Source organism: Mercenaria mercenaria, chromosome 16 (genome assembly GCF_021730395.1).
Source record: "Mercenaria mercenaria strain notata chromosome 16, MADL_Memer_1, whole genome shotgun sequence".
Taxonomy (NCBI): Eukaryota; Metazoa; Mollusca; class Bivalvia; order Venerida; family Veneridae; genus Mercenaria; species Mercenaria mercenaria.
Genome location: NC_069376.1, coordinates 26306631 through 26333799, shown reverse-complemented (window position 1 = coordinate 26333799; position 27169 = coordinate 26306631). Strand labels below are relative to the sequence as shown.

General features: G+C 34.7%; 1 protein-coding gene across 1 annotated transcript; it reads right to left on the bottom strand.

Moving 5' to 3' along the window:
* Positions 1-3026: 3026 nt before the first annotated feature.
* Positions 3027-23887, bottom strand: LOC128549541 (sushi, nidogen and EGF-like domain-containing protein 1). The gene is made up of 11 exons (XM_053526453.1): positions 23563-23887; positions 21151-21336; positions 15697-15810; positions 15279-15392; positions 14592-14777; positions 8884-8997; positions 8434-8619; positions 6826-6939; positions 6447-6585; positions 6082-6167; positions 3027-5019 (listed from the first exon to the last, which is right to left on the bottom strand). Exons 1-11 carry the CDS (start codon positions 23864-23866, stop codon positions 4961-4963), a joined length of 1602 nt encoding a protein of 533 aa, XP_053382428.1. The 5' UTR covers positions 23867-23887; the 3' UTR covers positions 3027-4960.
* Positions 23888-27169: the final 3282 nt, after the last annotated feature.

The window sequence follows — 27169 nt, the reverse complement described above, 5'->3', positions numbered from 1 at the left end:
GAAATAGGAAACAATTTGGAAAATCATGTCGGAGCGTTTGCCTACATTCCTCCGCAACATGAGAACTGGTCTGTGAAGAGATGTTTTAAAAATGTTAAGGAGGTCACCTGCAAGAATAATTCCGCATTTGAGGGATTATGTAAATCCATGCAGGCGCCTTATCGGACAAATTATGGTCTGCGGTCAAAGAATCCATTTTACATATTGTGTAAACAAGAAAAGCCAAGGTTACCAGACACTAAATGCGAAAAGGACGATACAAAGACTAGTGCTAGCTGGTTTAAGGTTCTCATTGACAATTCTGTCACAGAATCTTTCAATTTGCGCAATAATATAGTGATGAACAAAGGACGAAAACCTGACTGTTTGAATGAAATGACAATGCTCTCGGATATGGTATGTGTAACTTTTTATACAATAACATCCCATTATAGGATATGATGACTTAATTGATATTTACAGACAAGTAGATTGCAAAATCATATTTTTCAGGTTATGTCCAATGGCATACATTTTTACATTTAGTGAAGCAACGGTATTAGTAGCAATAGGATCATTTTGTCTCCAAACTTTAACCTGTTTTGATCTTACCCCTTTAGCATTAAAACTATTTGGATTAAGTGTGTTATGTTCAGTAAGGTCTAGGTCGTATAATTTAAAAAAAAAAATAATATTATTTGTCAAACTATTTTCATAACGTTCAAAATAACCTTTTCAGCACACTAGAACATATAGACCTAAATTAATGATAAAAATAAAAGTTAAGATATGTAACTGCAAATGCGGTTCCAAACGCCTTGGTTAATATGCAAATTAGGTACATTTATAAACACAAGATGCGTGCCATAAAGAATCGGAATTACTTTTTTCGGCGCATTTTAATGAGAATTTGGTATAATCACCAGATAAAGTGTGCATTTTCTATATTGATATCATTTTTCTCGTACATTTTGAGCCCTCTTTTATTTTTGGAAAGCCAATTTCATTAACATTTTAGGTATTGTAATTATGTCGTAAATCCGTGATCCGTCCTGGCAAAATCCACGGGAGCCGAATACAAAATCATATTACTAGCTAATATTGTAATGACCCTTTTTCATATACCTCCACCTTTTCCTTCGTTGTTTTCTTATAAAAAACGAAATCTTCAATATTTGTCGATGTTAGAATAGAAAAATGAGTGAAGTTTTTGTGTGCGCTCTGTCAGGCCATGCGTTCTTCGGCAACATACAAAACAAAAGGTACAATACGGATTTTTTTCTGCCTGTTCATATTTACTTGTGAAATACAAGCAGTATTATTGACAGAATTTATATAGATATATGATAAATCGTTTTATGTATTAAATCGTGTTGGTCTATGGCTCTTTGGGATCATCATGGAGTCCATTCAAAAGGGTTCCGCTTAAGCCGGTACAAGGAGGTCATTACTTCTCATGAACAGACTCAATCAAACCGAGTCTGCTATTATTTTGCTTGGGTGCATTCTATGCTTCCAAAGGATCTTCTGACAGATTTTGTTATCTTCTATAGTATTACATGTGAATATTCATTCCCAGGAAGCAATGATCTATATTAGAAGTTTACCTTTAGTTTCCTTCAATTTACCTCTTTTGTTGGGTGTATGTATTGATCCTGATAAAAGATTTTAACATTGACAAAAACTTCATAAGCTGTACAGTTACTACTATGTTTATAATGTAATAATTAATTTCCCTATGCTAAATATATAAGAAATTGACAGCGCTTATGCACAGATTGAATCTGACAAGAATGAAAAGGCTAGTGTCTTTAACAACACATTGTTTTCGTATTTTCTTAGTGATGTAAGAAACACTCTGTTGATAAAACCATGACAGCCCTGTGTGCAATATGTAAGGTTGTTTTTTTTTTTGTAGTAAAGTTTTGTTTGTTTGTTTTGGGTTTAACGCCGTTTTTGACAGTATTTCAGTTATGTAACGGCGGGCAGTTAACCTAACCAGTGTTCCTGGAGTCTGTACCAGTACAAACCTGTTCTCAACAAGTAACCGCCAACTTTCCCATATGAATCAGAGGTGGAGGACAAATGGTTTCAGACAAAATGTCTTTCATCGAACATTCGTCCCGCCCGGAGCTCGAAATTCTCAATGATTTAATAGTCTACATTTTGGTAACTCATAAGTTTTCATTTTAATTTTTCTTGATCAGCCATTTTGTGGTACTTGGTGTATTCTTAACAGTATTTTGTAACGTGGTATATTTAAGTTTGAAAATTGCCGTGAATGAAGGTGCTTTTTCATTGACTAATAATGAAATTCTTGTGTATGATTAGTCAGTGAATAGATAGACAAGAGGGTCAGATTTTGAAATAAAAACTACAAGGAATTGGTTATTTTGAGAGGAGAATATTGTAAAATTGTGTAAGCAGAAATTATGATAACTCCGATGTTTTAACTTCAGACTTTACATATTTCATACACGCTCTCGATGATAAGATATTATATCTATTTCGTTTTAAGTCAAACTTCTTTAACTCGAACTCGGATAATCCGTACACCACCCTTCTCTCGATCTTGTCGTCAGATCCCGGTAAAAAAACCCTGTATAATGAATTTTAACGAAGTTCGGCTGTATTTGATACTAAACAAAGTAAACTATTTACATTAAGTTTTTATCAACGGTGATATCTGAGGGGGATTTCTGCTAAGGAAATAAAGAAACTGTGACAAATTGCTTCTTCATTATTTCATTCACAAAACGGAATTATCAAACTGATACGTATTTGCCAATTTTCTGGTACTTCCGGAATGATAACAGATACTACCTAAATGATAAACTTTCATTTTTGTAAAGTTGAATATTTAGAAAAATGATTTTTAAGTGCTTTGTCAAATGTTTGTCAAGCAAATTGTAAAAGAAAAGTGATTAATTTGTTAAATAAATAAATTTGGGAAGGCATGTGTAAGGAGATAAACACTAGGATTTTTTTAATTAAGATTGCTTAAATTGATAATGATGCATACATGTATAAATATCATTTCGCCATTTTATAGAACATATCTTTATTGTAGAAAAAATCTTCTTGTGAAAACTTTATCAAATTATGATTTCCCATAGACACCCGTTGTTATATCCGATTGTTTCCAACCAGTCTAGAAAATGTCAAGCACACGATTCTATCTATTTTATACATGCATTCTGAAATTTTGAAATATCAGAGTTTGATAAAATTCTACGTTGTAGAAAACGTATTGAACCAAATGTGCAGAATACCTTAAATCCGTCAGTCAAAGCCTAGTAAGGAGGTACGATTAACTTTCTCTGAAATTACCAAAAGTGTGTAATTATGTTTTATATGTACTTGATTCATAAAGAAATTAATAGTAAAAACACTGTTCTCTGTAGTATCTGAAATAATCATACTAGTATCTTTTGCCATATAACATTAACTGCATCATTTTTTTTTATTTTCCTGTATAAGATTTAAATTGGTAAAACTGTCGGTATGGAAGATTACAAAAAAAAAAAAACAATCTTTTTTATAAGTGAATGTTATCTATAATTCATTAAAACATCAAATATATTTCCTGACTAAATGTGAATTTCATTAAGGTTGGTCAAAATCAAATGCAATAAAAATAATGGGGAAAGATTTGTTGTTCCTATGAAAATATTTTTTCTACTTTTGGATCTTGATGCTTCTCTGTATGTTGAAATCATGCTTACTGCTGTGATTGTTGCTTTCAGTTTTGTTTCCATGGTAACCAATCATACTTACTGCTTTGACAGTTATTTGCAGTCCTGTTTCCATGGTAACTAATAATTATTACCGATGGGCATACCGATTATTACCAGGAGCATATAGCGTTGCTGCTGCCAGTACGTCCGTCCGTACGTACGTGTGTACGTCTCGAAATATTGTGTGTCAAACTCCTCCCACACTATTAGCCTGATTTGCTTCAAACTTTCACACTTTCACAGGTGAACAAGCTTGATGTGCAGATGACCATAAAGGAAGAACTTATTTCTGTGTCTATTTTTACTGCAGTTATGGCCCTTTGATAGTTTTGCTACGAGAAAACGCTTGTATGTCCAACTCCTCCCACACTATAAGCCTGATTTGCTTTAAACTTTCATTGATGAACTAGTAGTTTGATGTGAAACTGATCAAACAGGAAGGAACTTTTGCTGTGACTATTTTTACCGCAGTTATGGCCCTTTCATAGTTTTGCTATATAGAATATAAAGAAAATCTTGTGTTTCCAACTCCTCAAACACTATTGAAAAGATATGCTTGAAAGTTTTACTGATGAAGGACCTTCGTGTGAAGATGACAATAAATAATGGATTTTTTTTCTGTGGCTATTTCTTTCTAGAATTATGGCCCTTTCTTAACTTCACAAAATATGCCATAGTGAAGAAATTTGGTGCGTTGAATGAATGAATTCAAAGTTTCTCAGATGCTCAACCTTATCTATTAGTAAATACAATTTTCTTCAAACTTTAAGTCGATAATCCTTCATGTGAAGATGGTTTGTACAAAAAACTTTGCTGTTTAGAGGATGGCACAGTATGTGGGGAAATCCGTGTCCAATGGACACAATTCTAGTTTAAAAAAAAAACATCCGCGAAAAATTACTATAGAACAGAAGAAATATGTACACTTTTTTCAAAACAGCCTGCTCATTTTTTTTTGTCAAATGCATTTAACTCACTGTTGTTATTTTACACACATACTAATTTAGTGAGTACAAGATCTTTGAAATACATCGAAAGAAGAAATGAAACTTTCTACGATAATGTAAGTTTAAATGTACAAAGTATCCATCTATTCACTATACCCAAAGATCCGTTATACCCTATAACACTACATTGTTTTAAATTTGATAGTTTGTTGATATCAGGAATCAGTGAGAATATTATGTTTCGACAAATGTGAATGTCACAAAGCACAATCCATGTACCGGCCTTCTCCGGAGGGCTTAAAATGGCAAGATCCTTTCATTTTCATACGTGTTGTTATTCTGCCCTGATGCAGTATCTGTAAATAAAACACTGTGCACTAAGATAAATAAATGATACTGTAATTATTAGGCCTATACTGTAAACTCTTTAAAGAAATGACAAAAGGAAGCTTTTAATCTAAGGTTTTTGAAATTGCTTGAATTTGACCTCAATTTACATATTGTAGCTTTCAGATTTAGACTATCAATGCGGCATAATACACGCTTATTGAATGGCCATCAATAAGTGTATTATCACATGACATCTGAAATTAATATTCAAAGATTTATTTTCATATTTTGACTGATCAGCCCAGCAAACATGTATTGAATATATAGAGGTTATTTGTTTGTTTCAGTGTAAGATAGAAGTATCTTTCACAAGTGAACACCAGGTGCAATATTTTCATGAGTCGCATAGCCACGAGTGAAAATGTAACATATGGTGTTCATAAATTAAATATGTTTTGATCTTACATGCAGAACAAACAAAGTTTGTTTTTATTTCATGTTTTGATCAAATTTACCCATTTTATAGTTTCTATCGTGAAAAATGTATTTGATATTGTTCTCTGTGAAAATTCCAGATATATTTCAATAAAACGCTGATAAAACATGTAATAAAGACTACGGTCATTTAGCACACACAATAGATCGAAGGTTCTTGCAAACGGAAATAAGGTTAAAAATGGAAATAACCATCAAAGTAACACCTACAAACAAATTATATCAAAATTCTTTTGAAATTGCAAAAACATTTACCAAATTGTCGTAAATGTGTCCCAGCTGCAACATTCCGACAGATCGACGCGTTGCTCTTGTGTCAATTTCACCATGATTTGTGTTTTTCTAGTAGAACTTTTGTCAGTAATGCCAAAAGTGTAAACGAACACGTGCATGTAATATTGGTCAAAACGCCTAACGCGGTTACTTTGGCCGTGAGTCGGGGCCAAAACTAAATTAATAATTAGCTGCAGTTCGGTATATGAAATTTCGTGTGAATACATGCATTAACAAAATAGTAATAAAATACAAACTTACCGATTGATAATTTTGTTGAGTGTACATTATTCTTAAAATTAGAGAGAAGAAGATCTTACCACGTGAAATGTCAATGGTACTGTATCCTTCTGTTTCAACTGTGGTAAAATTTGGAGTCGTGTATTCATCTTGCTGAGACACGTCGCTAAAGTGTAAATTGAAAAAAAAATATTTCTGAATCAACCTCGACAAATTTCTATAAAGAATACAATACTTTTCTGGCCGGTGTAGAAGAACTTTTATTTCATATGGTTTTCTTCAAAATTCGTTTCGACGCAATTTGTGTAATGTGAAATTTAGTGTATAAAGTATGCAATAAGTTATGTGATGCCAACAAAAAATATAATACATTTGTACAATTTGCTTTTGCAGAAAACTGAAAACTATTTCAGTGTCTAGTTATTTTTTATATCTTGCTTCTGACCTCTTTCTCCGCCTTCTTACGATGACAACAATAAGAGCTATGATTAGAGCAAAACAAAATGTGCCAAGCGCTCCCCCAACAACTGCGACCGTATAAGAGGAATTTTGCCATTCTAAGTCCCCTCTTTGTACATCCTCAACTGAAAAAAAAACCCACAAAAATAATGAATAGCAACAATATAATATAAGATATATTTAAAAAAACGATTATAACTTTCTCTATTTAGGGTCTGTAGCTATAATATGTTACCCAATAGATAAAAAATCGTAAAGCTTCATTTCATAGCCGCCCATAAAAACCCATCATGGGAATCTTTCGAAGGAACTGTTACTGGGTCGCAATAAAACATACACACTCCGTTTTGAAAATGATAACTCACCTTTACTACAATGTTTTCCTGACCAACCGGTTGCACAAGCGCATGTGTAGTTTCCAAGGAGATTTGTACATGTTCCATTATTATGACATGGGTTGCTCTCACACGACTCAGCATCTGTTAAGCATTTTTCGTCTTTAATCAGAATAACTTTCTAAATTGTATAAGGCAAAAACGCACACAAACATGATCTTATTTTTTGCAGTTTAGCTGATAACTGCATTATGTAACAAACCTGCATAAATGCTAACAAACAAAATTAAGTCAGAACTATTAAATCTTGTACTTACACAATGATAAACAAGAGTTCGACAAAACGGGACAATAAACGCCCAAAAGTTCCAGATCAGAGGAGCAGAAAGCAAAATTTAAAAAATATTTTGCATGCGTGCGTACATGCGTGCATGTGTGTGTGAGCAATGTGGAATGTTGCACGCCTTAAATCATCTCATCACCACATACCTATAGTCTAAGTTTAATAACAGTACCTTGAATAGTTTTGAAGTTTAGCTCTTTGACCTACCAACCAAGTTCATGTGCTATCGCCACCTACCTATATGTTTAAAGGCAATAACTTGAATGGTTATCAAGTTATACTTGACCTTTAAGCTATCGACCTGGTTCATGTGTTAGAGTACTAAGACACAAGTCTTGTGACAAGAATATAAAAGTTTTTTTTATGGCGAGGGCGGGGTCGGGCTTGGGTAGTAGCAGGAGTAATGTGGATTGTTGAAATCTTCCCATTACAATTCACCTAAATTTCAAGTTAAAGTTAATTCATGGAATAGTTTTAACTTTGTGCTCCGGACACAAAATATGACAGATCTGAACTCACTTTTATCTTAACCTTTGACCTAAAGACCAAGTTCATGCTTCCTGCACATTCTTTCGTCGTCACTTGCCGACATGCCAAGTTCGAAGTCTGTGCGTTGAATGGTTTTGTTCGGGACACAATATATGACGGACAGAGTGACCGTCATAACTAAGGCATAAAAATATAAAAGTGATTCCTGGGCGGTGGATAATGTGTGTGTGATAGGCGAAGGGTGGGGGAGTGGGGGCGTCGGGGGAGAGAAAGTAATGTGGATTATCTCTCTCCTCAAGTCGCCTCACCACCCACCTTATTCCAATTTTAAAGCCAATACCTTGAATATATTTGAAGTTGTGCTACGGACATAAAAACAAAGGACAGACCTACCAAAAACGTCCATGCGCTCATCACACTGTCTCGGTGCCATCCACTGATATTCAAATCTCAAATAATGATCACGTTATACTCTGGATACAAAATATGACGGACAAACTTTACCTTGCTGTGACGGTGCCTGCGACCTAAACATCTGATGTATATGCTCTGCACATTATATTATCGCCACCTACCTATTTGTCAAGTTTAAAGTCAATACCTTAAATAGTTATTAATTTATGCTTCAGATACGAAATATGCGGGACAAATCTGATACCTGAGCTCCATTTTGACATTGACATTTGACCTATTGACCTGGTTCATGCGTTCTGCATATCGTCTCATCGACACATATTTTTATGTTAAGTTTAAAGTTAAGTTTTGCCAAAACAGACATATGAAAAGTTCAAATAAGAGAAATTTACACAAACACTCCGGTAACTTCTCAGACCAATATCCATTCCCTAAACACCAGTTCTTTGCGTCAGACGGGTCGGTCATATTATAACCTTGATCACATGTATAAGTTATCTCACTTTGATATACGTAATTGTCGAAATTGCTGTGGTATCTTCCGTTTGTGATTTCCCGAGGTCGTCCACAAGTAACAGCTACAATGTATATTAAAGAAAAAGTAAAGTGTCTTCACTTTAATGATTACAACGTAATTGCATAGGGTAAAAGAAAAGAATGTATCGAGCATAAAAATGACTTTATCATACTGACATAAACTAAGATCAACAATAGCCGTTTAAAAATTGTGGTGAATTGCTATTAAATACTGTCATGGATATAAGTTTTGGGTCAAATGTTAAGACGGACAAAATTGAGTTTATAAACACGAAATAATCTCTCAAACTTGAGGAAAAGGTCACCTGTATCACACCGTTTCCCGGACCAACCAGTTGTACAGGAACAAGTATAGTTTCCAAGGAGGTTTGTGCATGTTCCATCATTTTCACATGGGTTGCTTTTACACGACTCAGCATCTGTAAATATGTCATTCGCCTTTGATTTATATAGTAATGTCCAAGTACTTTTTCGTTTGTTATAAAGGGAAAAACAGTCAAATTATTTATTGTAATATATGGGGGTATATTTCTGCCACAAGATAGCTTGGTAGCTATCGCGATTTTAAAAAATATTATCTTGATAAAACGAAGTTTTCTAAAAAGTCTCCGTACTCGAAAGATTACTGGAAGTATTGTTGCGATAATTTACTGTAGTACGCCGGCAGTTCACATTTTTCAGATATAGCAATAATTATCTAACGAAGAAAATATACTGTATATAAAAATGGTGCGTCCCAATTTAATGCTTACAAAACAACTGAAAACAGAGATATATCATTCTTAAAAAAGAAAGATTATAAATATCACTGTTGGAAAATATTCCTAATAAAAAATATGCCTCAAGTATTGATGAAATGAGAAATGAAACAAATAGAAGAAAATGTAAGTTACAGACATTTGAAATTGGCCCTGATGCTTGCTGCAGCCATTGAAAACATGTCAATTTTATATAGGACATTTAAAGAAGAACAGCTACTTAGCGTGTTGTAACCTTAAGACACCTATATCTATGAAACTGCTAAACTATATTTTAAATAAATTTGAACAAACTTACAAATTTTCAATCGCTATCGATTCCTCAAAGAAAAAAAAAACAGGGGTCATCGTTTGAGATTTACCGTGGCGCTATCCGTTTTCCCAGTAAAAAGTTACGACCTTTAGGTTACAACACACTAAATAGCTGTTCTTCTTTATATTCTTTCTCAAATTGACATATTTCCAATGGCCGCACATCAGGACCCATTTTAAATGTCTGTAACTTATATTTTCTTGAAGAATATTGTCTGTGCTGAATAATAATCAAAAGAAAAGTGGGGGTCATGTTTGATGCAAGAAAACTATTTTCCGTCAAATACACAAACTGCAAAATCAGCTAAAAATGAGACCCCAAATTGTAGCGGTGGTGTATGATCTAAGCTTCCGTGACATTTTCTGTATTGTAATTATTCCATTATGAAAATGCTACCTACATATTTAGGATAGATCTGTCATGTGATTTTAACAAAATATTGCAAAGAGAATAGGGAAAATAGCTCTACTGAGCAAAAAAAAACTACAAACCAACAACAACAACAAAACAAAAGAAAACTGAGGGCTATTTGAATCCACCATTATGCGACTACTATTTTTTTAGTGTCTGTATGTGACTCCTTTCATGTAAAATATTGACTCCCCTTATAAAAAAACTGACTCCCTTTGAAAACTCTATAGAATAACGACCCCCGGTCATTATTCTATAGAAAAACTGACCCCTCCAAGTAAAATACTGACTCCCTAAAGATGACTCCCTTCGAATCTCATAGAATAACGACCCCGGTTATTATTCTATAGAAAAAGTGACTCCTTCCATGTAAAATACTCACTGCCGAAATTACTACATTCTAACTCTCATACAATATCGATTCCCGGACATTATTATATTTAAAAAAGTTACTCTTTCCGTGTAAAACACCGGCTCCTAAAAAGACTTTCGACAATAATATCTATTAAAAAGTGATCCCCACCAAACCTAACGGACAATTTTACTAGATCTACAACTCTAATACCCTCCATTGCCAATATTTAACATTTTGATTGTACTACTACTACTGGTGCCGCTACATCTATTGCTATTACTACATGTACTTCTTCTTTTCTACTACTACTACTTCTACTTCTACTTCTACTACTACTACTACAACTGCTACTACTGATACTACTATACCTGCTTCCACTAATACGTCTTGTACATCTACCTCTTCTTCTCCTGCTGCTGTTGTTGCTGTCACTTATTCCTCTGCTGCTGTTGCTGCTGCTGCTGCTGCTACTACTGCAACTGCCACTACCACTGCCACTACTACTACTACTACTACTACTACTACTTTCTATTGTTGCCGCTACCGTACTTTACTGCCACTGCTAAGTATTGCAACTTCTATTAATACTAAGTTCTATGCTAGCAGTTTCTTATGCAGTTTTCTTCTGAAGAATTACTTCATACCGAAGTTTGCAGGTATTATTGACACTGGTGTGTTTTATGAACGTATTGTGAATTGTTATTTTCCTGAAAAAAATGTATACACCAAGATACAGCGCCTAGAAATAGAATCCCTTTTCCCGTTGCGGAATGCTCTGATTTCTGTGTCAAGTGATGGTATCTGGGGCTAATGGTCAAACGGAAGGACGGACGGACGGACAAGGGCAAATCTATATGCCCCCTCCCCCGAGTGGGGGCATAAAATGCAGCAATTAGGCCTTAGATACATGAGTTATCACCAAATTTGACCAAATGACCAGGGGTCGTTTTTTTATGGGAGTCAATATTCTTCGTGAGGTTCAGTTTACTTCGCGTGGGGGAGTCATAGTACTATGATCTGGAGGTCATAATACTATGACCGGGGGTCACTTTTTCTATAGAATAATGACCGGGGGTCATTATTCTATGGGGGTCGAAATACTTCATTACACCGGCCTTTTTTGACAACAGCAAATGCGTATCGGTAAATAGCATTCGAGTCATATTCGTATTCACCAGGTTTACACTTCCGTTTTATTTGCCTTCGATGTGACGTCGAAATAAACGTTAGTAGCCATGTTTGAAGTTTTACAGGCATAATATTACTGTGAGTATGTATGATTTTGTTTGTATATGACGATGAACTGTAAATATTCAAGTTAAACTTAGCTGAAATGTCTGTTCTGTTCTGTTTATAATGATCCGTAAGTGTCCATAGCTGCTATCTATAATAGCTAGGCAGCTATCTCGATACTTTTAACAGTTATCTTGATATTTCTTTTTTGGAAAAGTTTTTCTCAATAGTCTAAAGATGCCTGGAAATAAAAGGCATACCTAGAAAATATTTTCCATTTCGATAGTTTTCAGAAAATTGTATACCTAAATTCAATCGACTAATTGTTTATTTAACAAATATCGTTTATATAGAAATTATAAATAATTTGGTTGGCTTATCGAGACGTTCATAATATAGCTACTTCGATTCGTTGCAGATTAGAAACATCCCCAGCCAGCATTCTATATCGGCCCGATATCAAACCGACGTCGTTGTCTATAACGGCCCGATATCGGCTTCAAATTCGGCTGCATATAGGAATGATGTCGGCCCGACGTCGGCAGACGATATCGGGCCAACATCATAATGACATCGGTCCGACATTGGCAAACGATATTTGGCCAACATCAAAATGATATCGGCCCGATATTGGCAGATCATATCGTTGTCGCGAAATAGTGTGACACCCAGTGCTTCATCAAAGTTTTCCTCAAATGTACACTTTATAAATTCTCAGAGTAATTTACTTGAGAACAGATGTGTCTCGCATCATGTGTATGATGGTTATTTGATTTTATTGATATAATATTTTTCACAACTATATGCTACATGTTTTATACAGTTACGTAAGTTTTCTGTATATTCTTAACACTATTAAAATTGTTCAATTAGAATTTTAAACATATTTATATTTTCATTTTTTTTTGTAAATATAAATATTTCTATGGCGGCATTCTACATAAAATAAAAATGCATCTTAATTATAACCTCCCTTTATTACATATAAAATTTTGATAAATACCATCTACAAATTTTGTTTGGAACCTAGTTTGATTAATTCTGGCATACATCATATTTGCTTAATAAATTAGCCCACATAAACAATTAGATTATTTTTTCACGTTTATCAATAATATTTTGAAAAATATAGCTATATTAGAGAATCCAATATCGGCCCGATGTCAATCCGACTTACGAAATAGTTCCACTGATTGATGTCGATCTACCGATTTCAATATATTGCGGCAGTTCAACGGTCCGATCTCGGCGATATATGATCATTCTGTGTCGATTCGCCGTAAAACCTAACTCACTCACTCACAACGGCCCGACGTCGGCCCTACATCGGCACATTTTGCCGACATTCCGACATTATACCTATATTGGGCCGATATAGTCATGCTGACTGGGTCGCTCGTGGTGTATATGTATTTATTTTTCAATGGAGGAAACCATTCAGCTGGCTAATATTGGGTCAGTGGCCCTATCAAGGTGTTCGCTCATGTTGTGTAGTTTCCAAGGAGATTTGTACATTTTCCATTATTATGGCATGGGTTACTCTTACACGACTCAGCATTTGTTAAGCATTTTTTTCGTCTTGATTCAGAATAAACTTCTTTGTATAAGGTGTATAAGGTGAAAACGCACATAAACATGACCTTATTTTATTGCTGTTTAACTACTAACTGCATTATGTAACAAACCTACCCAAATGCTTACAAACAAAATTCAGTCAAAACTATTAAAATCTTGTACTTTAACAGTAATAAACAAAAGTTCGGCCAATAAACGCACAAATGTTCTAGCTCAGAGGAATAGGAAGTAAAATTTAAAGGAAATATTTTGCATGCGTTCGTGCGTGTGAGTAATATGGAATGTTGCACGCCTTAAATCATCACCACTTACCGATGGTCTAAGTTTAAAGTCAGTTCCTTGAATAGTTTTGATGTTTAGCTCTTTGACCTACCAACCAAGTCCATGTGCTCTGCACATCTTCTCATTGCCTTTTACCTATATGCTAAGTTTAAATTCAGTAACTTGAATGGTTATCGAGTTGTACCTTGACCTTTAAGCTATCGACCTGGTCATGTGCTCAAATACTAAGATACAAGAATATAAATGTTCTTTTTGAGAAGGTGGGGGCGGGAAAGGGTAATATGGGAGGTCGGGTCCGGTAGTAGTAGGAGTATTGTGGATTGTTGGCACTAAAATCACCCCATCACCACTCATCTAAATTTCATGTTTTAAAGTTAATACATGGAATAGTTTTAACTTTGTGCTCCGGGCACAAAATATGACATATCTGAACTCACTCTGTGATCTTGACCTTTGACTTACAGACCAAGTTCATGCTTCCTGTACATTTTCTCTTCGTCACCTACCGACATGCCAAGTTCGAAGTCAGTGCCTTGAATGGTTATTAAGTTTTGTTCTGGGGACAGAGTTGACCGTCATATCTAACGACCTGGTTCATGCCCTTGAATACTAAGGCAGGGGGAGGGGGATTCGGTAAGGGTTTTGTCTCTCTCCTCAAATCGCCTGATCACCACCCACCTTATTTTAATTTTAAAGCCAATACTTTAAATAGTTTTGAAGTTGTGCACCGGACACAAAATACAGATTTGAACTCAATTTGTGGCCTTGGCCTTTGGCCTACCAGACAAGTTCGTGTTTTCTGCACATTGTCTCGGTGCCACCTACTTATATTCAAAGGTTGAAGTCAATATCTCGAATACTGATCACGTTATACTCTGGATACTAAACATGACGGGCAAACTTTACCTTGCTCTGACCGTAACCTGTGATTTGATATTTGAGCTCCATTTGTGACACTGACATTTGACCTATTGACCTGTTTCATGCGTTCTGCATATTGTCTCATCGCCACATGTCTTTATGCCACATTTAAAGTTAAGTTTTGCCAAAACAGACGTATGAATTGTTCAAATAAGAGAAATTTACACAAACATTCCGGTAACTTCCCAGACCAATATCCATTCCCTAAACACCAGTTCTTTGCGTCAGACGGGTCGGTCATATTATAACCTTGATCACATGTATAAGTTATCTCACTTTGATATACGTAATTGTCGAAATTGCTGTGGTATCTTCCGTTTGTGATTTCCCGAGGTCGTCCACAAGTAACAGCTACAATGTATATTAAAGAAAAAGTAAAGTGTCTTCACTTTAATGATTACAACGTAATTGCATAGGGTAAAAGAAAAGAATGTATCGAGCATAAAAATGACTTTATCATACTGATATAAACTAAGATCAACAATAGCCGTTTAAAAATTGTGGTGAATTTAATACTATTAAATACTGTCATGGATATAAGTTTTCGGTCAAATGTTAAGACGGACTAAACTGAGTTTATAAACACGAAATAATCTCTAAAGGTTGAGAAAAAGTGTCTTCACTTTAATGATTATAACGTAATTGCATAGGGTAAAAGAAAAGAATCTATCGAGCATAAAAATGATTTTATCATACTGACATAAACAAAGATCAACAATAGCCGTTTAAAAATTGTGGTGAATTTAATACTATTAAATACTGTCATGGATATAAGTTTTCGGTCAAATGTTAAGACGGACTAAACTGAGTTTATAAACACGAAATAATCTCTAAAGGTTGAGAAAAAGTCACCTGTATCACATCGTTTCCCAGACCAACCAGTTATACAGGAACAATTATAGTTTCCAAGGAGGTTTGTGCATGTTCCATCATTCTCACAAGGGTTGCTTTTACACAAATCGGCATCTGTAAATATACCATTCGCCTTTGATATTTTTAGTAATGTTCAAGTAGCTACAACATGTTTAAAAGAAAAAGAAAAGTTTCTTCACTTTAATGATTACAACGTTATTGAATAGGGTAAAAGAAAAGAAGTTATCAAGCATAAAACGACTTATACTGACATAAAATAAGATCAAAAACAGCCGGTTAAAACTTGAGTTAAATACTATTGAATACAGTAATGGAGATAAGTTTGGGGTCAAATGTTAAGAAGGACTACATTATTTTTACAACACGACATATCTCTCAAAGCTGAGAAAAAAGTAACCTATATCACATCGTTTCCCAGACCAACCAGTTGTACAGGAACAAGTATAGTTTCCAAGGAGGTTTGTGCATGTTCCATCATTCTCACAAGGGTTGCTTTTACACGACTCGGCATCTGTGAATATACCATTCGCTTTTGATATTTAGTAATGTTCAAGTACTTTTTCTTTCGTTGTATAAAGGGAAAACAGTCAAATTATTTACTGTAATTGATGGTGGTATATTTCTGCCACAAGATAGCTTTGTAGCAATCCATCAAAGCTAGAACAAACGGTGAAGCCAATAAATAAATAAATAAATATATTTATTTATTTATTTATTTATTTATGTTTAGAGTAAAAATATGACTAAGCATACTGTCAGCATTTGACAGTATTCATATCTAACACTTAGATAAATACTTCCACCGTTTTTATCAGTATGTGTATTTTTTTTCAAATTTGAATAAAATGAGTACCGGTATTATATAGCCATTTTCAACTTTATTTTGGAAAAAAAACCCGGATAATATGAATGAACTGAAGTATGAAATATGAAAGATTGGTGCCGTTTCCAAACCTTTACGCAAAAAGTTAGAACCCGGGACCCTCGAAACATGATCGCTCAGAGTCTGTTTAAAAAAAGAGTAAAAAACTTATATGAATTAACAGGAGGGGATCGTGTTCAAAAGTAAGCTTTCGCTTTTTAGTAATTATTTGCTAACTTCATTCTTTTTATTTTAATCATATTTAATGGCTCTTTGTTTTATACATAAAATAATACAAGAATATCTTTTTAACACATGAAAAAGGAAACAATTAGGTCGGGCTACAAGTTATCTCAACATCGGCAAATACAGCCATTCCCACAATGTTAACTTTCATCTTTTTAGATGAACATCTTTAGAATAATTCCCGTTTTAAAAACTTCAAATACAACTGACCCTTAGAAATAGTTTCTTGTCTACTAGTAATTCATCAAGTCAAAAATTACCATCACCCCTCATGGACCGAATGACACACTCTGGTTGGTGCATCATAGGTTTGGTGTCCGGTACAGTCACTCTATCCGTGACTAACATTTTTCAATGGGACAGTTGTAAGTTACTGTAGAAAAAGAGTTTAGTCCTTGTACAAGAAATATCTTTAAAAATGATGGTCGGCGAATTGTAATAAGGAAAGAAGTTTATGAATTTTTCATCTAAATTCATCTTTCATCTAACATTTTTTCAAATTGCAAAACTAAACACCGCACTTTCACAATTTAAATGGTTCTCTTTTAATTTTTCGCAAAGGTTTCGTAGGGTTGCAATTTTGTTTCGTTTATCCTTAGACGAATAATTACAGCAGTAGTTTGATGAAGATTCCTGAAGCGGTTCATGAGAAGAAACGTGTTTATAGTTTTAGCTAAATTGGTCCCTATCCCCATTTGTAACAAAATAGCAGGAGACCTTACGATATTGTTACACATCGAGTTTGATAAAAATCCATTACATTTTAGTGGTTAATGCGAAGAAAGGCATATCTACTTTTAGCTATAGGGCCCAAGTTCCTATATAAATAAATTTGGAAGAGGACATTATAATGATGCTCCAGACCAAGTATTACAAAGATCCACCAAGTTGTTCATGAGACGCTGTATAAAGGCATTTCTAGTTTTAGTTTCAGCAGCCCCTAAAAGGGGTCAAATGTCCCAGCTGAACAAAATTGGCTGCGGGCCTAATAAAGATGCTACAAATCAAGTTTGATTAGAATACATGAGAAAAAATCAATTAAAGGGATTTTTTTATTTATTATTTTTTTATTTATTTCTAAAATAGAATAGAGAAAGGTGGAAACTTCACAGATCGTCCAACACGACAAAAAACGAAAATGTTGCAGGCTTGGTTTGATTGAGCCTGTTCATGGACGGTAGTGGAAATGCATGCTACCGTCCACGCCCTCTAGCCCCGGGTTGAGCAGAACTCAACATTTACACATGCTAAAAGTACAAAAAGCAATTTAGAGACATCCGCAGATGTATTCAAACGGCGGTAAACATGGAAGGCCAACTGATCCCGCTTTAACAAATGCATATTCGCTATTCATGAATCTTTGGACAATGACGTCACACCTATAAAAAAGTGAAGGTCAAGCAAAACATACAATTGTAATTATTTCAATATTTCTGTTTCACAAGCAAAGTTTGACCGTAGTCATATCACATAGATAAACTGTATGCACCGTACCTTCATTCCAGTGTAATGAGATTCAGTCATTATATACCATATATATAATAAAACGGATTTCAGCTGAGTTCAATATTTGCATACCATACTATAGAAAAATATTCATATATAATAAATCAGTTAAATAATTTATAACAAATATATCAAAGCAAACAAGTACTCATTTTAATATGCAATCTGAATAAGTCACAAAAGCAAGAAACCTTTTCATATACAGACGACAATTGTAACAAGGAAAATCTTTTAAAAAGCACTTCTCTACATAAAAGACTCTTATCACACCCTTATTCATGTGATACGCAGACCGTATTCAGCTCTTTCTTTAATTTGATATATGTGGTATTTGAACAGGTTTTTATCATTATTATTAAACGTACTTATCATTTTGAGATATATCAATATTCTTGCTAAATATATTGAGCCAAAGTTAGCTTTAAAACTGTGAACAGCGTCGTTTAGGATGAACGCTTTGTCTACATTTCACTCAGCGTAGCACAATCAACAGAGTGAAAGAAATTGACACTCTCGTCCAATCAGGGAGAGTTTTGCATAAATCTTCCATTTTGATAAATTATCTATAATGCGTTATCAAGTAGTTTGATTTGCAAACTGAAGTCACGTGGCATAGGTAACGAAAACGAATTTAGACGGCGTTCGCCGAAAAAAATAAAATGTTGATGAAAACGGGTGTAAAACCCAAAAACAAACAATAAATGTTCCCAGCTAATTCTGACTTTAAAACGAAACGACAAGAAGTTAACGTGTACGGACATAAAATAAATACGTTTATAAATAAATAAATAGCCATTAATTGTATTGGGTTTACACTGTTTTTCAAGAACCTTCAATAATGTCACGGCGGTCTGCTTACACAACTTTTCTTTACAGTTTCTAACAAGTACACCTCTCCGTAAAAAATGACAACTTTCCCACTTCTTGACTTCATGGAACGCTGCAGCTAGTCGGGCTCGAACTAATATTTCCAGAATCCAGGGAATTATTTTTAACTATTTATGAAACAGTTGAAACGGACTGAAACCAATTAATACTGCAACAAGCTGCAAATAAATCCTACAAACAGACACTGAACTTGCATGCATTCATGTATACAAGTGTAACAATAACAAGAGCTGTCTGTTGACAGCGCGCTCGACTATTCGAAGCATTGATAGAAGTATAGAGTCAAAATATCACCAGAGATTTTCAGACAAAAGAAGGAATAGATAAGACAAACAATGTACCTGCATTTGTGGATTTGGATAAGTCTTGCACTATATGGCAATGTGTGACCATGTTGGTAAACAAGTGTTCAAAGTTTCAAAGCCATATATTAAACAGTTCATAGACAAAATATCGAATGGTATGCGAAACGTAACTTATTTCTATGTCCAAAAATAGGGCTGTAACTGAGCTAAAGTCCTTGTCCTAGGTAAGTAGGCTATGAAGGTAAATAAGTGGTCAAAGTTTCAAAGCCATATGACAAACAGGTAGGCAAAATACGGACTGATACGAAAAACTTAACTGATTTCCAAGTCCAAAAAGGGACATAATTTAGCCAAAATAGCGGACATAGTTATGTACAAAGCAATAGCTTTGATAGTTTAAGAGAAAAAGTTGACCTAAACATAAAACTTATCCAAGAAATCTGATATTTTCTAAATCCAAACGGGGCCATAAATCTTGCAAAAAGCATGACAGAGTTATGTTTCTTCCTGTACAGGGTCAGTTTATGATGGCGAACAAGTGTTGCAAGTTTTAAAGCAATAGCTTTGATAGTTTATGAGAAAAGCTGACCTAAACATAAAACTTAACAAAGAAAACTGATTTTCTAAGTTCAAAAGGGGCAATAATTTTTGCAAAAAGCAGAATGGAGTTGTGTTTCTTGATGTACAGGGTCAGCTTATGATGGTGAATAGGTGTTGCAAGTTTCAAAGCAATAGCTTTGATAGTTTAGGAGAAAAGTTGACCCAAACATAAAACTTAACCAAGAAATCTGATATCTTCTAAGTACAAAAGGGGCCATAAATCTTGCAAAAAGCAGGATGGAGTTATGTTTCTTACTGTACAGGGTCAGCTTATGATGGTAAACAAGTGTTGCAATTTTCAAAGCAATAGCTTTGATAGTTTAGGAGAAAAGCTGACCTAAACATAAAACTTAACCAGGCAACGCCGATGCCGACCCCGACGCCGACGCCGATCAAGTTATGACAATAACTCATCATTTTTTTCTTCAAAAAATCAGATGAGCTAAAAATGATAATAATGATAAAATGAAGATGCCATTTCGCGAAAATCTTCAAGCTGATGAATAATTTCGAGAAAAATCTCTGCTATTATAAGCTGGCCTTTTATTACCAGCGTTTTAACGCTATTCCTGTTCAATTGACTTGCAGTGAGAACAGCTCAGAGCGCACAATGTCGAAAGTGGTTGAACAGGAATATCGTTAAAACGAGAAGGTTTTGGTGGGGAAATCGTAGTGCCGGGGGTAGCACTTTCAAATAGGTTTCGAATCATGTGCATGATATTAACACAATATATTGAATAAAAAACTTACGCCCTGATTTATAATTTTTGTTAACCTTTCCACTTTCCCTTTCGAGCTTGTAGCGGGAACAAAATGACGTAGCGCGTTCACGTGATTGGGCACACAGAGTATGCAGTTCATTAAGTGCCTGCCTTGCAAGTATTTCTAAAGAACAACGTACTTTAATATACGCTCTAATTTCAGATTTGTGTTCGCTTTTCATTGCTACATTTAGGTTAGTGTATATGGCTACACCTGATATAAAACGAAATATCGCCGTAAAGGTACTAAAGTTTTCAAACAAAAAACCTTTGCAGTATTTCAAAGGTGTTATTCATGTACCATCTATGTAAAACACGAGTTTCTTCACGTCAAACTTCTATGGAAGCGTGCGATTGCCATTCCCCGGTAGTTTAGCGTTCATCACTACCTTAGTACCTAGTCATAAAGCAGTACATTTCAATAAACGGCGTCGCCTTTCTAATTTTCAACGAAATACAGGTATGAATGGAATAATTACGATTGTTTCTGGTATTCATGCTGAAGAAATTGTCTTGTAACGCACATATTGAACATTAATGTGCGTATTCGACAGGGCTTTCATACGCATGTATACCAGAAAAAGAACATGTAATCTTAAAACAAAATGCTTATACACATCCATGAAAAAATATATGATTATTAAATTAAATGAAGTATCTGATAACAAATATAAAAGATTTACATAAGCACTCCGGTAATATTCCAGACCACTGTCCTGTCTCAGTGCACCACTTCCATGCATCTAATGGGTCGGTCATTTTATAACCAGTATCACAAGAGTAGGTTATATCACTTTGATAAACGTAGAAGTCAAGTTTGTTTTTGTAGCTTCCGTGGTCGATTTCTTGAGGCCTTTCACAGGTAACATCTACAACAGGTATATATTACAGAATTACTTCCAATGTTTGTTACAATTAGATGCTTGATTGTTTTTAGATAAATGTTTCAGGTAGTTATGATGCATGTTTATTTTAACCAATGTTATAAATTAAATTATTCACGTTTTTCATCGTCTGCTGACTATTTTTGTCTCCAGTTCCCGGTAGATATTTTACCGCGTTTTCTGCTTGCAATTCAAGATTTTCTCATGTTTTCAGTGCACTATATAAGTGATTGTTAACTGATATTCTTCACTCGAGGTTGAATATTTGTCAGCATAACAAGTATTTTGATTATTTGTTTATTCCCTCCCACCCACCCTTACAGACATTTCGAGTTTTTTAATAGTTATTGCTGATGGCTTGTAGCTGTATTCGAATATTTAAGGCAGATTTGAATTTTTGACTGTGATTTAAACAAGAGTAATCATTTAGTTCTAGAGAGATTCCTCAGGCCAGACATTACGTCTCCTTTATGTTCTGATAGAAAATAAGGTTCACAGTTACGTACCTTATATTTTAAGGGTCTTTAGACATGAACAGTTCCTTGATAATAATTACTGTCGAGTATTCATGTATTACTAGAACTTTAAAGGCAGATATAAATTGAACATTATATGAGAACATTTGAATTCTTCATGCCAGACTCGGTATCTACATTTAGAAAAGTAACATTCACAAGTTCTGTATCAATATATTTTATGCTGTTTTTCCCCATGCAATGTTATTCTTTCGTTATCAAATGGAAATTGCCGTTATCCTCTTTTGAGCTAGTTTTTATTTTATTTTGATTTTACCTTGAAAGAATGTTATGTTTTACACACTGCACATTTTTTCTTATTTTGTGGTTATTCAACGAAGCTGAGAGAGACCAGAATGGCCATCATATATGCTGTTTAACTATTCTAGATTAGATGAGTTCAAGTTATTACATTTGGTTCATTCGGGACCTAATAGAAAACACATTTTTACAGTTTAGATTTTCATGTACATCTAATTGTATGTTTGCCTTAAATTTTGATAGTATGTTTTCAGGATGAGTGGTGTACAAAGATAAAGAGAACCACATTTACCCCACTTCTACTGGTCGATCATCACCACATCGCACAACATCGTACCATCTGACATTTGCAAGACAAATATATCCGTATTTTTTGTACATTGGAATGCTGTCAAATACTAAGACCTGTATCCTGTATTTTTGTTTGTGGTTTTTGTAGTTAGGAACATGAAATTAGTGAATAATTGATTTACTCACGACATAGAGTGAGTTACAAAACGTAGATACTCAACATTTTGAAAGAGATATTTCGAATCGATCCTGTATGGATACACAGCTGATCGCCTACTGGTCCAAATGCATAACAGTCAGAATATTCGTCTGTTTAAAGGCCAGCCTATTCGAAAGCCCGCTAGTTTGAAAGTTAATATCCATAGCAGGAACACCTAGCTTTCTAAAGACGTGTTAACATATGATGATCCCCTAGTTCGAAAGTTAACAGCAGCTTTTATCTGCCCTTGTCAGTCCAAGGTTACCGGTAGTCTTAAAACTCAACGTTAAAATTGAAGCCTGTCGCCACGCGGTTAGAGAGAGGGTCAGTGTACCCTTCAACATTGCGTTTTCGGACACCTGGACCTTCTAACCAGCGGGCCTTGTGATTACTGTGCTTCAAATTACTTGGCATTCGGACAACTGCACTGATACGCATACGATTTGGATTTCAATATGGAAACAACATTCAGAACAATGCAAATTATTTAGCAATAACACCTTGCTTTTACTGAAATCTGGAGTTTTATAAGTATAACTCTATGGCTATAGAATAAGTTTTAGCAGCTTTCTTATGTGTATGAATTAAGTACACGTACGTATAAGTATTGAAGTCGCAACGCATATAGATCTCTATTCGAACCATTTGGGAACGTTTCACGTATCAACGACACACACAGAAATAATATGCTACATTTCCATAACACTTTTTACTTTCTACACAAGCATACTATCAGTAAATACCTAGATTCTAAAATTTAACTCACGATTCATTTGGTTATGCAAATATAGACTAGATGTAAACAATAAAATGAGATTGAATCATAAAAAACACTTAGATCGTCAATATTACGTAAATTTCAGCTGAAAACTACTAGTATTACAAGCGCACTATCAAACTGGCAAGGAGAATATTCACCGATTACCATTAAAAGTGCAGTCTTACTATGTTCACAACACTCTCCAGTATATCCTTGAAGACAGTAACACATCAGATGATCAAAATTCAAGGCGGCATTCTTACACGGGTTCTCACATTCCCTATATTCCGGCTCACATGCAGGACAGGTTGGAATATTTTCAAAACTTCTTTTGCGCCTTGACAGGCGGGAATCTGCGATGCAAGAGCCGCTTAAAGGAAAAACACAATCTGACCAAGGCTCCCAATTATTAAGACAATCACAAAATTCCCATTGAGCAAACGTAAGTATGATATTACAAATTATAAGATAAACGACAAAAAGCAGCATGTCCGAGTCTTCCCGTGTTCTCTAAAAAGACGCACTTGTTTAAATGCTTTAACTGATGTTTACGAAGTCAGATAGTAACCATGCATTTTAAATACATGCACTATCAGCGATATATTTGTATTTTTCAATTTGTATTGAAGGTATTGAAGCTTATATGTATTTTGGATAAACTCTCTCTGTAAGCTTGATAAACGTGACCTTTACACAAATGCGATAATGTTTGTGAGTCACAATAAGGATCATTTGTTTAAAATTATCTTAAAATTAGGTTGGCCGTTTTAGAGGAGACTATTTTCAAAGAGTTTCATATAGAGAAAAATAGTACCGACTCAATGTTTTAGGCATTTTTTTCTCTACAGACTGATTTGATTATTTAATGTCAATTGTCGAGGGTTTGAAAAGCAAAATATGTAAATCAAATTAAGAAAATGTCCTAGGGAAAATTGTGAATTTTCTGTAGCGTAATTTGTCAACAAACAGACGAGTTTTAAGAAGGTAAACCCCACAGAATTTCACAAAGTGCATAGCTACTGATGGGAAGAGAAGAGAAAACTCTGCATGCTATATATATATAACACTGCCAGACCCTCTTTATTTTTGACAATGTTCAGCTCAATTTTGTTCAAAGAAGTAAAATCTGTGATGACGACACTAAAATGGCACATATAGATTCTATGTACAGCATCATAAGAATTAGGGACAATGATTTAAAAAAAAAAAAACTTAAACGAGCAAATCTATATCTTCGTAAAGGTCAATTTTAGAGTATACCTTTATCATTTTCGATAATTGTACATCGTACAAAATAGAATTACTTGAGAAGATCCAATAGGACGCTACTAGAAACAGGTTTAATAAGATCTATTTCCATGAATCCCCTGATAAATGAAATACGATGGATTTCTTTATCCGATGGACGTAAATTACAAAAACTAATTCCCTTTTTCAAATACAAAAATGGCAATTTATCAAGCTACTTAATGAACTTTTACCAGATATGTTTAGAGATACAAATTCATACAATCTGAGAAACCATCTCGATTACGCAGCTATTCCCTTTCGCCTTGAAACGTATTGTAGATCAGTACTACCGTCGTCTGTTAATCTTTGGAATGAGACATCAGCCACTCTCTCCTCATTTAAAAGAAAGCTGCTAAAACTATTTAACCCAATTTTCTTGTAGGTGACCGTTTCCTGCATTTATGCCCGAATACGAAACACATGCAGCAGCTTATACACAATCCGCTATGTATGTGCGACAATTTGAGTGAAGATACATTCGCTGTCCGTTATAGTGCATTGACCTGGCGGGGCGTGGTTTCGCGACGGTCCACTACATTTTTGTGCAGGGTATGTAGCACATGTAACCAATGTAGCGTTGAATTTTAGTCGTTGGTTACCGAAGATTACGGAATGAAACAATTATATTGCTCTACCTATTTTGCTCGTTTTTTTGAGATTACCATTATTTGCATATGTCAGAGATTAACTCCGCCCCGCCAGTTCAAATAAAACGGACTATAACAGTCAAAAAATACTTTTTGGTACCGATTATTTATCCGATGAAGAAAATTCTACTCATTTCAAAGTAAACTCCTGGGGCGCACGAGGCACGATGAATCGAGGGTGATCACATTCCAAAATAGTATTCTTTTTCTTTTGTGAAATAGACATCGATTTTTTTTTTGTATTATCATTCTCCGTTTATATTATGTTTATATTAAATTATCGATCCATCTGTTACTTTAACCTGCTCTTGGGGAAGGCCGTCGCCATTGCTGGAAAACCTTTTGATTCTGATTTCATTGTATATATTATTTAACATGCTTTTCATTTATCTATGTGAAAATAATGGATGTGTATATTGATATAAGTTTAAGCTGAAATATGGGACATATGTCTAGAAATACGAGAAATTCGAAGAAAACAATTTGAGGACTTTTAGATGCTCGGCTGTATTATCTTGATTTTCAGGTATCATAGCTAGATCACTTTTCTATTACATTCCAATGCCTAGGATAAGACTTGAGGTTGACAAACGGTGTTCAATCTATAAATAAGCTATATTCCTTGAATAAAGTGGGTTTTGAGCAAGTCCTTACACCATGGTTTCAAACAAATCAAAATAAACTGACCGAATATGGATCATTGTAACCAAAGGAACATTCCTGTACATGTTTTTATATCGGGCAACGGTTTCTGAGGAGAACTTTTAAACTTCCAATAAATTCACAGGGCGGTATCTTAAAACGAGTATCGCATGGCGGCCGAGATTTTTTTAATCAAATCAACATGGCTTTGATGAATGAGTAGAATGTCACTAAAGGAACATGGCTGTGGAATAATTTTGAAATGTTTCTAAGGAGGCGATTTTTAGCTAAAATTTTGTATGTATGACCTAAATGTGTTGGGATAAAATCCAACCAATAATATTCTTGTAATGTTTGGCTGAATCTGGAATTGTGGTTTAGGAGATGTTCTTTAGAGAAACTATGGACAAAAGGTGAACGGATGGACGACTAACATTTAACTAATCGAACAGCTCACAATGAACACTAGTGCTATGATGAGCTAAAAGATCACTGTTATTCAGGTCTCTAACTTTATCAATTCCAGATATACTTCAATGCACTTTATTTTCCTTTTCTCTCAAAGAAAAAAATATAGGCATGTTTTCATAATGGCGAGGTCACAAGGAGCAAAAATATCGTTGAGATTCGTTTAAACACACTAGTAGTATTTTTCTACGCCAATAAACTAAACTATAGCTGTATATGCAGTCCATTGGCACTTAGCGGCTAGTTTTCGACCAAAGAGGACTAAAAACTGACATCTCATTATGACAACTACAGATCAGGCAGACATTATGACTATGAGCCTTTTGATAAATGGAGCTTTACTGACCTGGTTTTAGACTCGATATAATTCAGTTTCGATTTTATAACGATGAAAATTCTGACCGAGTTTAATGTAACTCGTATAAAATGTTGACTGGACCGGCATAATGTTAACAGTTAACTTGTGAACAAAAGCTGCCTGATCATCTACGCATGTTAACAGCTCACTCTAAACATGTGTTTCAGGTTGCCTAATAAAGATATTTGCAAATAAAAATGTCCGCCGAGCTGTCATACTCAGGTGTAACAAGGCAGTCTGAAAGACAGCTAAATCCCCCGCCACTGCTATGGATAGTGAAAGGGTAAACCTTTGATTTTAGCTGTGACCTTGACCTTGAACTGACATGGCTGACTCATGAATTCTGCACAACGTCTTGATGAGGTGATCATTTGACCCAAGTTTCAT

Excerpts from the sequence above, each read along its gene's own strand:
- LOC128549541 (XM_053526453.1), bottom strand. The coding sequence starts at position 23,866 with ATGCTGCTTTTTGTCGTTTATCTTATAATTTGTAATATCATACTTACG. Across the intron at positions 21,337-23,562 it reads TGGAGAGTGTTGTGAACATA|ATGTTACCTGTGAAAGGCCT; the intron begins GTAAGACTGCAC and ends TACCTGTTGTAG. Across the intron at positions 8,620-8,883 it reads CGGGAAACGGTGTGATACAG|CTGTTACTTGTGGACGACCT; the intron begins GTGACCTTTTCC and ends TATACATTGTAG.